Genomic DNA, 13,656 nt, shown 5'->3' with positions numbered 1-13,656 from the left:
GGTCGAAAAAAGTAAATTTTGCTTTCATTTTTTACTGATTTTTTTTTTCGTATTCAAATTTTCAGAACTGTCTGTAGGAGTTTTTAAACTAAAACCTTTTTTTATTTAATATTTTTATAAATCAATAAATTTCAAACAAACACGATTCAGTCTAGTAGTAAATTGGCCTGCAAGTGGAAAGTTAGAATTTTCGAAATTATTTTGGGAATTGATTTTGAATACCTGTGCAAATCGAGTCCAGGAATTTCCACGCCATATAGGCAGTTTTTCAAGCTGTGCGATGTTCTTAAATTTTCCACTTATTGTTCTAGAATACAAAAAATTGTACATACATACATAGACTTAAATCAGTGCAGGTAGGGTTGAAACAGGCAATTACCTTTGTGTCACCAACTGGAATGCCGTTTTTTGTCCAATTTGTGGCAGTATCTGCAATTCTTTCATAGAGCCTGAGTTAAGTAAATCAAGTACAGCTTTTCGATGTTTTTTAATATAGGGTTTCTTTGATTTAACATTCGACGTGGAACTTTTCGGTTCGTTGGCAAAGTAACTTTCTATGACACTATTGTTTAAATCAGCGAAGCATCGTTTTTGTGTGCTCTTAGCTTTCTTTGAGTTATTTTTAACCCCTTCATTTCCGTCATCTGATTCCAAACCGTTCAAATGTGCAGCATGGCGTATACTCTCTCGCCTTTCAATATGCAACTGCTTTAAGGATTTGTTTTTATGATGGATCTTTCCTGTCAATTTGAATGTTTCGCTAATTTCGGATACTGTTTGCTCCTCAATTTTTTCTCGCATCGTAGAAATGCGTCGTGAACGTCTTAGTGTCTCGTTTATTGTCCCACGAGCACCTAAACTGGAAATTGAGCTATGTTGCAAACGATGAGAAATGCGCCGCGATCGACGCATTGCAGCATTACTTTGCCGACCTCCCTCAAAGACTTCAGAATCCTCTGATTGCTCGTGAGCTTCAATCGATTTTTCAGTACTATCAGAACCTCCATCAGGTACAGAAGGGACTTTGAAAACCGGACTACTTGTTGAAAACTTGAAATAAAATAAAGAATCTTATTTAGAATATTTTCATTGATAAATCAAGTAAAAAATTACCAGCTGGCATTTGGGATCATTTCTTAAAAGGGAAGACTCCAATATTGACTCTGTTTCGTTTCCATTTGACTGGCCAACATTTTCTTTTAATACTTCTTTTACAATACTTCTCAATTCCTGGCGAAACACCGTTGGCAACGCTCTTACACTACCTGGATCGGTCGTCCATGGCGTAGAGCTGGGCGTTTTTTCTACAATTATAGTTTGAGGTCTAAAATTCTCACTGAGAGTTTCCAGAAATTTCGACATTTTGTTGTCCATGATATTTCCGATTTCGGCCATACATTTACGAACCACTGGACTATAACTGCATGAAGGAGAAAATTTAATGAAGTTTTTTTTTAATTACGATTTCCATACCTAGTCGTCTTACTCGTCGATGGGCCATCATTCCCAAACATAGTTGATGATGATACGTTCATACTCATTATCGAGGCACGAGAATCTATGGATCCGTCCATTACAATACTCGATTCCCGATTTTTCGAAGTTAAATTTGGGAGCATTGAAGAGAATCCGGGTATCAATGGAGCCAGCATGCCTGTTTGGGCCCTTTAAGTAAAAATACGTAAATATGTAATAACAATATGGAAATAATCGCATAATCTTACTTTTCTTTTTGCTTTGGTGTAAGTCCCATTTCCGAATGGTTCAGTTTGTCAGCGACAGTGTTTCGTTTTAGCTTGTTCGGTGTACAAAATGTGTTGCTGTGATAGGCATGCTTTAACGCCACCGGTACCACGCTCACGCCTATCTTAGGGTAGAGCCGCTTCTTGGGAGCAGGAGTCAGGGCAGGTTTCTTTGGAGTTTTCATTCGCAGTTTCTTTAAAAACATTAGAAAATATAATCGTAGTGTTTTCAAATTAACAAACAAACCTTCATGCAACCAAAAACACGGAGGGTTCAGGAACTATAATAAACCTATTCGACCCCAACTACAACCTACACTAAGTTTTGTTTCGAGTGTATTTGTTTTTTTTTAGCACCGTGCAAATTTTACTATTAATGCTAGTACAATGAAACAGAGGCCGAAAATTCTAAGCTTTTGCTTTGGATTGCTTATTTTGCTTATTCAGGGCTTCCAAGTTTAATTTCAACGACCACGCTTATTTTCAGTATTTTAATGTAAAAAGCCAAGTACGGACCTGATATGAAAACGGTAAATAAAAAAATTATTATTATTTCGTTTGTGTGAATAGTAGCGTCCAAAGAATTCCGACATTTGATATTTCACAGCCTGCTGTCCAGGGTTCGGATTTGCCTCATTTTAGCCCCTTGCTCGCTCGTTAGTTTGCTCTGAGCTTGCGCAACTCACGAGTAACAGGCGAGGCTGTTTGGCAAACGAGTACTCGTTAAGTACGAGGGTAGCGCAAGACCCATTCCCACGACAGCCGGTTCTACGTGCCGGAATGACTCGGGTTTTATCCGACCAAGGGCTGTTGTTTCGGCATCTAACCCCGTTTAGGGCTACATCTTCTTCGCATACTTCTGCTCAAGGCTGGCATTGAGTCAAACCCTGGACCAGAAACATATACCTGCTGCGTGTGCCAGAGAAGACTACACCACAACTCCACCTCCGTCAAAAGCAACACATGCAATGGGTGGAGCCATCTGCGAGTTTGCTCAGGCCTTACGACTCATAGACAGTGGACCACCGCATGCGTGGCCCCTTGCTCCGCAAATCGAGCAGGCTCCACGGCACAACAGAGTCCGCCTGAGCAACTCAACACAAACACAACCTCACCACAACACAATACAATAGACAACACCACTGACACAACAGACCACACCACCGATACAACTACACCACTACTCAAACGCCACCGCTAACAACTCCTCCTACGACAGTCGGGTCTACGTAACCGGAACGACCCAGATTTATATCTGGCCAAGGACTGTCACTCCAGCAACACTCCCCAAAAAGTCTTTGGGGAATTTGTATGCTGCTACAACAACAACTACTCAAACGCCACCGCTAACAACTCCTATGTCCTCCGACAATCTGCACGGTGAGTCAGTCCAGGATATTCCGTAATGTGACATCAGTCAAGTGCAACACTTGCCTTGGCTGGTATCACTTTAGGGCATGCTCAAGACTGCGCACCACGCGAGATTGGACAAGGGACTATGAGGGCCCATGCTGTGATGCTCGGTCACAATCTACAACTGCGACGCCGCCCACTACCACCAAAGGGCAACGGTCGCAGCAGCGACAGAGACAACATGTGGCGACCAGGTAAAACACGTCACTGACACTCCACATCCCAGTAAGTTTCCCTAGGCACACGAAGATTTTACAATTTAACTGTAACGGACTTCAGAGCAAGGTCGAGGAGATAGCAGTCTTCATGGGTCGGAATATTAATAGCTGCGGTCCAAAGACGAAGCTGCACGGCTATTCAACATTGTTGAATTGCGCCGGATACAACGTGCACCGTAGAGATCGCGAGCGAGATAATGGTGATGGCCTAGCGTGCATCACGCACCCAACCGTGCGTCTTATCGAAGTAGACATCGACCGCAGGGATACCATACTAGAATATCAGGGTATAGTTATACGGTCAGGCAATGTCAAGCTCGAAATATTTAACGTCTATATACTTCCTGTCACCTGCTGCCCGGCAGGATATCACCCTGACATAGGTGCGCTACTCAGACGTGAAAACCGAATGGTAGTAGGTGACTTCAATGCGCACCACGATCTCTGGCACTCAAGCCTGGCCAATGATCGTAGGGGAAATCTTTTGGCTGAGCAGATAGACCATTCAACATTCTGCACCATGAACGACGACGCCCCCTCCAGGATTGTGGGTAGCTGCAGCAGCTCGCCAGACCTTACAATTGCTAGCGCTAGCATCAGACCATCTAGCCATAATCATCTCGATCAATAAGCCCACCGACTTTGCTCTTGCGGACCACCGAACCTACACCAACTTTAACAAAGCTGATTGGGACGGCTTCGCGAAAGTTACCGAAAGCAGCTTCGCCGCCCTTCCCACACCCACAAACGTATATGCTGGCCGGGTAATCACTGCCGCCGAGCGGCTCGCTTCATACCGTCCGGACGTATCGCGGAAGTCAGCCCAAATTTCCCGGCCGAAGCAGCTGTACTAGCAAATGAGCGTGACCACCTACGACACTTCGATCCCTGGGACCCTCGCCTGAGGGACCTTAATTTGGAGATTCGGCAACTGGTACATCAGCACAAGCGGAAAAAGTGGGAGGAGCACTTGAAGGCCTGTAAATTCACATCTGGTGTGAGTAAGCTCTGGTCAACCGTGAGCCCCTTGTCTAACCCAACGAAGCGGGATGACAGAGAGGAAATCTCATTTGAAGTTCGCTCTTCGTCGGACCCGAAGAAATGCGCAACCTACTTCATCAGGCAATTCACACTGCATCCTTCGATAGACAGGGCCAAACTTCGAGTGACCAGGAGGCTGCACAAGCAGCCAAGAAACAGTGCACTACTTGTTTTCAGGGGCTATCGGGAAGGCTATCTGTATGTTGATGCTGAAACATTTGGGGCCTGCGGTAGCAGCTTACCGAACGGAGGTCCTCAACCTGTCAATGGCCACTCTCATCATTCCTGATGTGTGGAAATCAGGGACAGTGGTTCCACTGCTGAAACCGGGATGTCCGCCAAAAACGGAGACTCCTATCGCCCTATAACGCTCCTTTCCCCGGTCGCGAAGACACTAGAGGCCCTGCTACTCCCATACTTCACCTGCCACCTGACCCCAGCGAAGCATCAGCACGGATCCCGTAAAGTGCACAGCACAACAACAGCACTTAACGCCATAAGCATCCAAATAACTCGTGGCCTAAATCGGAACCGCCCGTGACAGAACGGTCCTAGTAGCACTGGACTTGTCAGAGGCGTTTGACACCGTCTGCCATTCCACGCTGCTAGAAGACATTTAGGCCTCCTCACTCCCACAGGGACTGAAGCGATGGCGAATTATATGAGTGGTCGACAGCCGTCAGTAATCTTCAGAGATCAAACCTCGAAACCAAGAAGAATTAAACAAGGGGTTCCACAAGGTGGTGTTCTCTTCCCCTTATTATTTAACTTCTACATCTCGAAGCTTCCCCAGCCTCCTGAGGGAGTTTCCTGATCTCATACACTGACGATTGCTCGTTTTTGGCGTCCGGGAATGGAATTGATGACCTCTGCCCAAAAGTAAACGACTATCTTTCCAGCCTTTCTCGCTTGTTCACTGCAAGGAGGCTAACACTCTCCCCAACGAAACCAAAGGCGACCCTCTTCACTACCTGGACGAAGGAGGTCAGGCTAGAATTATTATACACGTCAATGGCGCACCAATACCGACTGTAAACGACCCGAAAATTTTAGGGGTCACCTTCGATAGCCTGCTCTCTTACTACACGCACAACCGCAGTTGTCAATAAAGTGCAGAGCCGCAACAAGGTCCTCAAGTCGCTCGCCGGCAGGAAGTGGTGCAAAGACAAAGAAACGTTGCTGGCAACATACAAGGCAATTGGTCGGCCGGTTCTAAACTATGCTGCGCCAGTTTGGATGCCGGGGACTAGTTGGACGCAGTGGACGAAGCTACAGACTTGTCAGAACGCCGCACTCCGGACAGCGACTGGGTGCCTTCTGATGTCGCCTGAGCACCACCTAGACAGCGAGGCCCAAGTGCTCCCCGTAAGGGAACACAGCAAAATGCTTTGTAAGCAATTTCTGGTGGGGTATCATAGAAACGAACACCCAAACAGACCTCTGCTACAAAAGGAGCCTCCACCTAGGCGCGTCAGTAGGCACCTATTCGTGTACAAGGCCGCAGTCGAGCAATACGTAGACCAACCACTGGACCCGACGACAAACAGACGAGCTATTAACGACATCCATAGAGTCAGTCACCACCTATCTTACCTATGAATGCCATAATCGGAGCCCAATCACCACCCGTAGAAGAGACGGACTTCGTTCCCACGACAGTCGGGTCTACGTAACCGGAACGACCCAGATTTATATCTGGCCAAGGACTGTCACTCCAGCAACACTCCCCAAAAAGTTTTTGGGGAATTTGTATGCTGCTACAACAACAACAACAGACGGAGCTTCAGTTGCCAAGAGAGACCCGCGTTACCCTGGCTCAATTACGGTCTGGGTACTGTAGCCGCCTCACAGGCTACCTGTCCAGACTTGACCTCAATATTCCCAATGAGTGCCCGTCATGTGGAGAATCCCCTCATGCCACCAACCACCTCTTACACCCCTAACTTACACCCCTCTCCCTCTGGTCCGACCCTATTGAGACAGCTCGTTTCCTGGGCCTCCCGCTAGTTGAGCTTGACGACAATGATTGAATGTTGACCCGAAATATGCGGGGCTTAGTAGTGCCGCTACAACAATAATATTTTTTTTTTTATAAAAATTAAAAAATTTAATATGTATTTGCAAATTTTTTGGGAGTTCCACTTTTTTCATGAAATGCTCCATAAATATGCATTAATACATACACATGTATGTGATGATGTAGTAACCAATGTTAGTCGATCTTCACCACAAATTTTTTTTATATTCCCGACCGCAAAATATAATACTGCCGATTGCGGTTTTTTAGCAAAAAGAATACCTTCCCAAAAGCACTTGAACATTGCACTAGTATAAATCATAAATTTAAAGCTTGAACCTATTTTAGTTGACAATGGATAATGCAACCGACAACTATCCAAGTAGCTCCGTTTTACGTGCACTACAACAACTGCTTGAAATAAAATTTCCATCACAATCATTCACTTACAAATTGCTACCAGCTACTAAAAAAGGTGAAAATTATATCGGAATTGTGTATCGTGTTGCTGTCAAAGTAAATAATAAAACGGGACCATGTCAATGGAGTCTAATTCTTAAAATACCACCACGAAGCCCCAATAGACGTAAGCAATTTTTCGTCAGACCTTGCTTTCTAAGGGAATCACTGGCATATGAAGAGGTACAACTTTAAACATATCTATATATGTGTGTGCTTGTCACTAACTAAATTCCGCACATGTTCCACTTTTAATTAGTTCTTACCCATGGTAAAAGGTTTCCAAAACAGTAAAGGTATTTCCAAAGAACACTCTTTTCATGAGTACGCCGAATGTTTTCAATGCTTAACTGACGAATTCGACGAAGCAATATTTTTAGAAGACTTAGGTCTGCAGGACTTCAGCCTGTTTGATCGTTTCGATGAATTACGCTTTGAGCACGTTGCCACAGTAATGCGCGCCTACGCGAAGTTGCATGCGGTCTCTTTCGCTATTAAAGACCAGGATTATTCTGGTGGTTTGGAAAAGTTTAGAAAAATCCAAGATATTTTTGAACAACGTAAAGGCGACCCAAACTTAAACTACTATTTTGAAGGATTAAAGAGGAGTGCAGAGGCTTGTATGAAAGCAGAGGACGTGATGCCCAAAAAAGTCCTAATACGATTTTTTGAACGTCCGTTCTTCGATATTTTTCTCGACCTTATTGACGGCAACAAATGTGAGCCTTATGCAGTAGTATGCCATGGAGACTGTTGGAACAATAACATAATGTTTAAATATGAGGTGAGACTTGTTGATCAATTTTCGACAATACATATAATACATACAACGCCTCGTGATTTCTGTGTGCATGTTACAGGATGCAAAACTCATATCCTTATGCTTGTTAGATTGGCAGCTTCTACGATACTCATCACCACTTACCGACTTGATGTACTTCCTATTTACCTGTACCTCAAAGGAATTTCGCGGATTATATTACAACGATGTTCTAAATGTTTACTACGCGGAATTGGTTTTGCACATTAACAGGTAGGGCTTCAGAACAGTTTCCATTCACATGCCTTAAAATCATAAACTAAAATATTAATCTCAATTTTAAATCGATATTCTATACGGTTATTTAATGACGGGCAAGAATGAGCCTTATTGCGAACTCCATGGGAATAAATAAAACAAAAACAAATTGGGAGTGTTTTTGTTTTGCATTACAATTTTTGCGAATATTTGTTCTTATAGAATTCGCAATAAGTCCAAATTTTTTGTTATTAATGTGAAATTTATTTAGTGCCGGCACTGAATTAAAAAAGTGAAGCATGTGATGCAATGGAAGTGCACAATTTAATTACCTTTACATTGTTAAGAACCAAGTTATTTTCTAAATTCAGTTTTTTTATCATAATCTTTCTTCTAAGTTCAAGAACTGTTGTCATCTATTTTATGCACAGGCTGGGATCGAATCCGTCCAAATTATTTTCACGAGAAATATTCGAAAAAGAGCTACATAGAATAGGAGCAGTGGGTCTTATATTTGCAATGATTGTGCTCCCAATCATTACAATTAAAGGTGATGACGTACCGAATTTAGAGGAACTTAGTGAACAAGTTGAAAAAGGCAAATCAAGAGATCTAAAAGAGTCTGGCCTTCTTTCTGAGGCGAATGTGGCTACATACGGTAAACGAATGCGCGATGTTGTAATTGATTGTATTAATTTTGGATACATAAAATAAAATTGCTAATAAATAAAATACATATATAATTTGAAGGGAAATCCTCTACTGACAAAAGCGTACATGTACTTAAGTTTCACGACAGAATGCCTTTCCGTACTTGAAACCTGGGACATTTTAATATAATGATAAAATCCAATTACCTTTGATTCTGCCTTTATTAAGTTAATGTGCGGCGAATGTTTTAATTGCTTCACACTTTGTGCAAATCGGAGTGTTGACAAAGTTTCTGTCAAATCAGCTCGGTGTGGACTAATGCAAGCCAGTAATGTTAAAAAAGAGTTTTCGTTAAGTGAATCTGAAAATTTGAAAAATGTGTATTTTTTCTTTTGCAATTTATATCAAAAATTACCTTGCAAAACTGAAGTTAAAACACTGTCTCGATAAGGGATTACTTTATGACCGAGCGCCTTTGCTTGTAAGACCTTACCGATTGATAGAAGGCCTTGATTAATGTTAACACCTTCCGACATAGCAACACCTTGATGGCCCGTTCTACGCACTCCCTCCGAACCTGCTAAATCGACTAAGTTCAATCTAGTGTTAAGATCCCCCTTTTCTGACGCACTGCGTACATGGATCGTAAAAATCGCATGTGATCGTGAACTTTGGGGATTCATTTTAGTAGGTCTCACATGCCGATTTTTATTGCCTTGTTGGAGAACACTATAGCAATCGTCGATTGTTTTTTAGAACTTTTCGGGTGCCACCAGTATATTTGTATCCTAAAGAAAATAGTGTAAGTAAAATTGTGTGAAGACACTTGGAGTACTAACCGCGCGATATAATTGGTTCCGTAGTGTTTTCGCCCAGCAAATCAAAAACCTTTTCGTTATAAATTTCAATAAAAGACGCATGCACTTCGAATGCGATTTCTGGAGTTAAACTATTGTCTGCTCTGGAAACATCTTCATTCACATTTGTCTTCAATATCTCCAACAAACACCTAGGTATAATTCCTACGTGCTCACCTTCGGAAGACTACAAAAGTTGTTTTTAAATACCACTGAAGCTCATACTAATAAACTGCCTGATACATACGTTTGAGCTGAGTCCCATCGAATAAGATTTTCCAGTTCCTGTTTGTCCATATGCTAAAGCAGTACAATTATACCCATTTTTTACCTTGCCAACCAGGGGACGGACATGGAGAAATAATTCTTCCTGAGTAGCCGTTGGGACCAACAAATTATCGAAAATAAAAGGCCTGCCATCTGCTATTAATATCTAAAAGTACCAAATTGTTACAAATGTTAACTTTTTCCAAGACTCTCACATTAGCACTGCATTCGTGGTAGGAAATCACACTTGTTTCCCCCTCTTTCGGATCTTGCAAATCTCGAGCGGGCCTTTCGCGCACAATCACCCGGACAGCAGGAGTATTATTTTGATCAACCTCATGTGACATATCAATTGTGACGCTTTCCTGCAGAGACTAGTGCAAATTGGCAGGATTTAACTTCCTTTGCAAAACTTTGGAAAGCTATATTTATTTTATGGACAATTATTATACACAAACAGAACCCACACAAACGACGCTTGAAGTTTCAATTTTTCAAACAATTGCGGCGAACGAGACGAATTCCAAGGCGAAGCAGTGCTGCCAGGCATGAACCAAAAATACAAGATCACGTAAGAACGCGACGTTGTATTTGTAACTGGTTTTGAGAAAAAAGTTTGCGAAAGCGGGTTCGTCAGCTGAGCGTTTGTTTACATCCCAAGCACCACTATTTTACACTTTCAAGTAAAAAAAAGAGTTAATTCAACATGACAACACATTTTAAAGCATTTTGATGCATCATTTTACCTAAATTGTGCGTTTAAAGTGGCTGACAATAATTTTGGCTAATTTTGGTTTTCGTTGTTTTCTTTGCTTTGTTTACTTTTCGCTCGTTTTCCAGTTAAACAAGATGGCGTAGATCCCGCTAAAAAAATCGACTTTTTTCACTCTCTTGTTCTTACGTGATCTTGTGTCTCGTTCATGGATTCGACATAACACCAACATCAGCGTTGCCGTTTTATAATTTTCGAGCAGAGTGAAATGAGCCAAAAAGTGGAGTGTTTTTGGGTTTTCCGTAGTGTCAAGGTAAAAAAGTTGGCCAAAGTATGTAAAACTCATGTGTGTTATAAACATACACTTGCCTGCATACATATAAATATATATCTGCGTGCACCTATTCTTTTTTAAATATTAACAAGCTAAACTTTTTTTATTTTTACAAAAATATGTTTCATAAAAACAACCATATACTTAAATCAAAGTATCAAACTTTATACAAAATTTAGGAAAGTTCAACGAATTTTTATCAAATCTTTAAACATTGTGTAGCCCATCGAATTTTGTATAATAATGTGCAATAGGTGTCCATCGTAGGTCCATCCTATTTGTGTGCGCTATCAAGCCGCATGCCACAAAATCGAAGTAGAAGCTCGGCCACACACTAACATACATATATGTAAGCGCCAATCTATTATCATTAATGTCCAAATTTATAGTAGCTAAGGATCTGCGTTGATTTCTAATATTTTTTTGCAGACGGTTCTACGCATTTTACTCCATACAAAGTATGAGTGAATTTTTTTACATAGACGTTTAATATTTTTTTTCCATGGTCATATTATTGCCTCTTTATAATCTGGCAACAATGGATACGAATTTTTTACCATTGTATAAACATTGTTACTGACGTTACCGACCCAATGTTAACAGGTCTATTCTGCGCTGGTAATAAAAAGTTTGTAACCGGTAAATAAAGTTCCTGTAAATTTTTAAACCCTTTTCGCATTCTGTGTATTCTTGTAACCGGTAAATTTTGTTACCATCTCATAAGCTGGTAACAAAGTATTGCCCCGTGAAAAATGCAATGCCAGAATTTGCACAATTCTTCATAGCTGAATTGCTGAATATTTTAACTGCATTACCAACGTACCTAGAATCGCGGTGACAAGAACTGGTAACATTTTTTGGTAATACAATTTTCCTGTTACAAAATCTTCGGTAACGTGCAGAATAGACCTGTTACGGGTCTATTCTGCGCTGGTAATAAAAAGATTGTAACCGGTAAATAAAGTTCCTGTCAATTTTTAAACCCTTTTCGCATTCTCACTACTCTCGTAACCGGTAAATTTTGTTACCATCTCATAAGTTGATTGTTATCGACGTTACCGACTCCCTGTTGTATACATGGAATCGAAAACGTCGATAACGATGTTAACCGATGATTAGGGCCGGTTATGCAATGTTTGGTTATCACTACCACTACATTATCGACGATTTCGACATCATGCACGTAACATGTGATCGATAAAGCAGTCATTGTACTTAACCGGAACTTCTACCTCCGATTTGTGCTAATCAGACATGTAGAATTCTGTTGATTCGATTTTTACGTAAAAATGGTATAGCAGTGCAAGTATGCATAACTGGGATTTAACAGGTCTAATCTGCGCTGGTAATAAAAGTTTTGTAACCGGTAAATAAAATTTCTGTCAATTTTTAAACGCTTTTGTTTCACTTTTTTGCTGGGACCAAAAATAACCGTTATCAGTCTCACTCCTCCTACGCTGAACACGGTATTTTTGCGCTGAACACCCTCCTTGCTGCTGTTGCAGCGGCTACTCAACCCTGCTTAGATCGGCTAGTCCCTCAATCGTTATCGTCAAGCTCAGCTAACGGGATATCCAGAAAACGTGCAGCTTCTACGAGGCTTGTTTAGTGAGCATGCGAAGTGATGGCTCGAGCCGTGGGGCATCTCTCCGCATGCCGGGCACTCGTTGCGCACATCTGCATCTAATCTGCTCAGGCCCTCGGTCGCGCCTAGGGATCACAAACCTTACTAAGCAGAATTCTTTTGTGTTGCCGGAGAAGAGTGACGGAAGTTCTTCTGAGTGCCCTGTACTCAAGGGACAAAGAGAAGCATGCCATTGAATTATTTGGTCTTCGTTCTTTCAAGCTGGAAAGGTGCCAGCCTCGAACTACCTGATACTTTTCGGAAGCCAAACTTCGGTCATCCCTACTCCACACCTGATGTAGCGATGTATTCTGTCATTCCTGAGGCATTCGGCGCTTTTCAGAATATTGCAGCTCCATTCTTTTGGTATTAAAGATATTTCTTAATTAATTGTTAGATTAACCTTTATTCAATTAATAACATTTCTTAAATATTTATCAAATTATTGTTAATTTACAAGCAATATTTAAATAATTACTTGAAAGTTTATACACAAATGGTCTCTGGAATAGTAATTCTTACCAAGTGGCTACGTTGACAGATTATTGCCCAGGATTTGCTGTGTGTAAACCTTGAGATGAATGTGTCAACAATGAAGGCGGCGGTGGAATATTGCCCACTGGTGGTATATTCGACTGTCCAAAGCTTGTAAGGGGAGGCCCCTGCTCAATTCTTTCGGTTTGCACGGGAAAAGCGACTCTCTTGTTTAAGTTGAGTTTCGTGCGGCCAGCCGGGCGAGAATCATTTATAGGAGGCGGATCGTTCCAACCGGGTGTAAGCGAACCTATAATAAAAACAATTAATACATGACGACTAAAATAACTTGTATGCATTGTACATGGTTTTGTTTAAGAAAGTTAGATAGATCTACCAAATAATGCTTTTATAATACGGAATATATAAAAAGTTTAGGCCCGAAATCTACCAGGAAATGGTTTAGAAGGTGGCACAATCGCTGGTAACTTATCCGCCATTAATTCCTTTGATTGTAAATGAGAATGAAAATAACCAAAAGTAGACTAGGAATGTAAAAAACATCGATGTATCGAGCAACATCGATGGTCGTGGCCAGTGATCGGACTCAAATTATGGTAGATCTAGAAAAAAATGTGGCAGATTTCAAAAAAATATGGTAGATCTCAGGTTTTGGATCAAACTTTGTACAAAAATTAAAAAAATGCTGCAGGGTTTCACCTAAAGTGCAACTACTTTTATTAGAATCTAGAAAAAATTAATTTTAGCATAATAAAGTGCATGATTGAAAATGCTAAAAATTGCGTTGAGTTTTGGGAATTTTCTTGTC

The 13,656-nt window shown here is 41.3% G+C and overlaps 3 protein-coding genes across 3 annotated transcripts; 1 reads left to right on the top strand and 2 right to left on the bottom strand.

Moving 5' to 3' along the window:
• Positions 1–72: 72 nt before the first annotated feature.
• On the bottom strand, positions 73–10,282 carry LOC118750743 (kinesin-like protein Nod). The gene is given in 12 exon segments (XM_036485477.1): positions 73–167; positions 223–307; positions 380–1,050; positions 1,114–1,420; positions 1,474–1,665; positions 1,725–1,936; positions 8,766–8,920; positions 8,975–9,311; positions 9,313–9,347; positions 9,399–9,603; positions 9,664–9,849; positions 9,899–10,282. Coding segments are annotated over 12 exon segments (2,538 nt in total). The 5' UTR covers positions 10,031–10,282; the 3' UTR covers positions 73–146.
• Positions 6,769–8,655, top strand: LOC118750744. The gene is made up of 4 exons (XM_036485478.1): positions 6,769–7,073; positions 7,150–7,674; positions 7,751–7,923; positions 8,340–8,655. The coding sequence occupies exons 1-4, from the start codon at positions 6,786–6,788 to the stop codon at positions 8,620–8,622; spliced, it is 1,269 nt and encodes a 422-aa protein (XP_036341371.1). The 5' UTR covers positions 6,769–6,785; the 3' UTR covers positions 8,623–8,655.
• Positions 10,283–12,546: 2,264 nt separating the features above from the next.
• LOC118750740 (proline-rich receptor-like protein kinase PERK1) lies at positions 12,547–13,422 on the bottom strand. Its single transcript, XM_036485474.1, has 2 exons — positions 13,279–13,422; positions 12,547–13,137 (listed from the first exon to the last, which is right to left on the bottom strand). Exons 1-2 carry the CDS (start codon positions 13,325–13,327, stop codon positions 12,896–12,898), a joined length of 291 nt encoding a protein of 96 aa, XP_036341367.1. The 5' UTR covers positions 13,328–13,422; the 3' UTR covers positions 12,547–12,895.
• Between the last annotated feature and the right edge of the window lie 234 nt (positions 13,423–13,656).

This window comes from Rhagoletis pomonella, unplaced genomic scaffold, assembly GCF_013731165.1.
Source record: "Rhagoletis pomonella isolate Grant_MI unplaced genomic scaffold, Rhpom_1.0 Rhpom_scaffold_00382, whole genome shotgun sequence".
NCBI classification, from domain to species: domain Eukaryota; kingdom Metazoa; phylum Arthropoda; class Insecta; order Diptera; family Tephritidae; genus Rhagoletis; species Rhagoletis pomonella.
The sequence above is the reverse complement of the archived record's forward strand: the minus strand, read 5'-3'. Positions and strand labels throughout refer to the sequence as shown.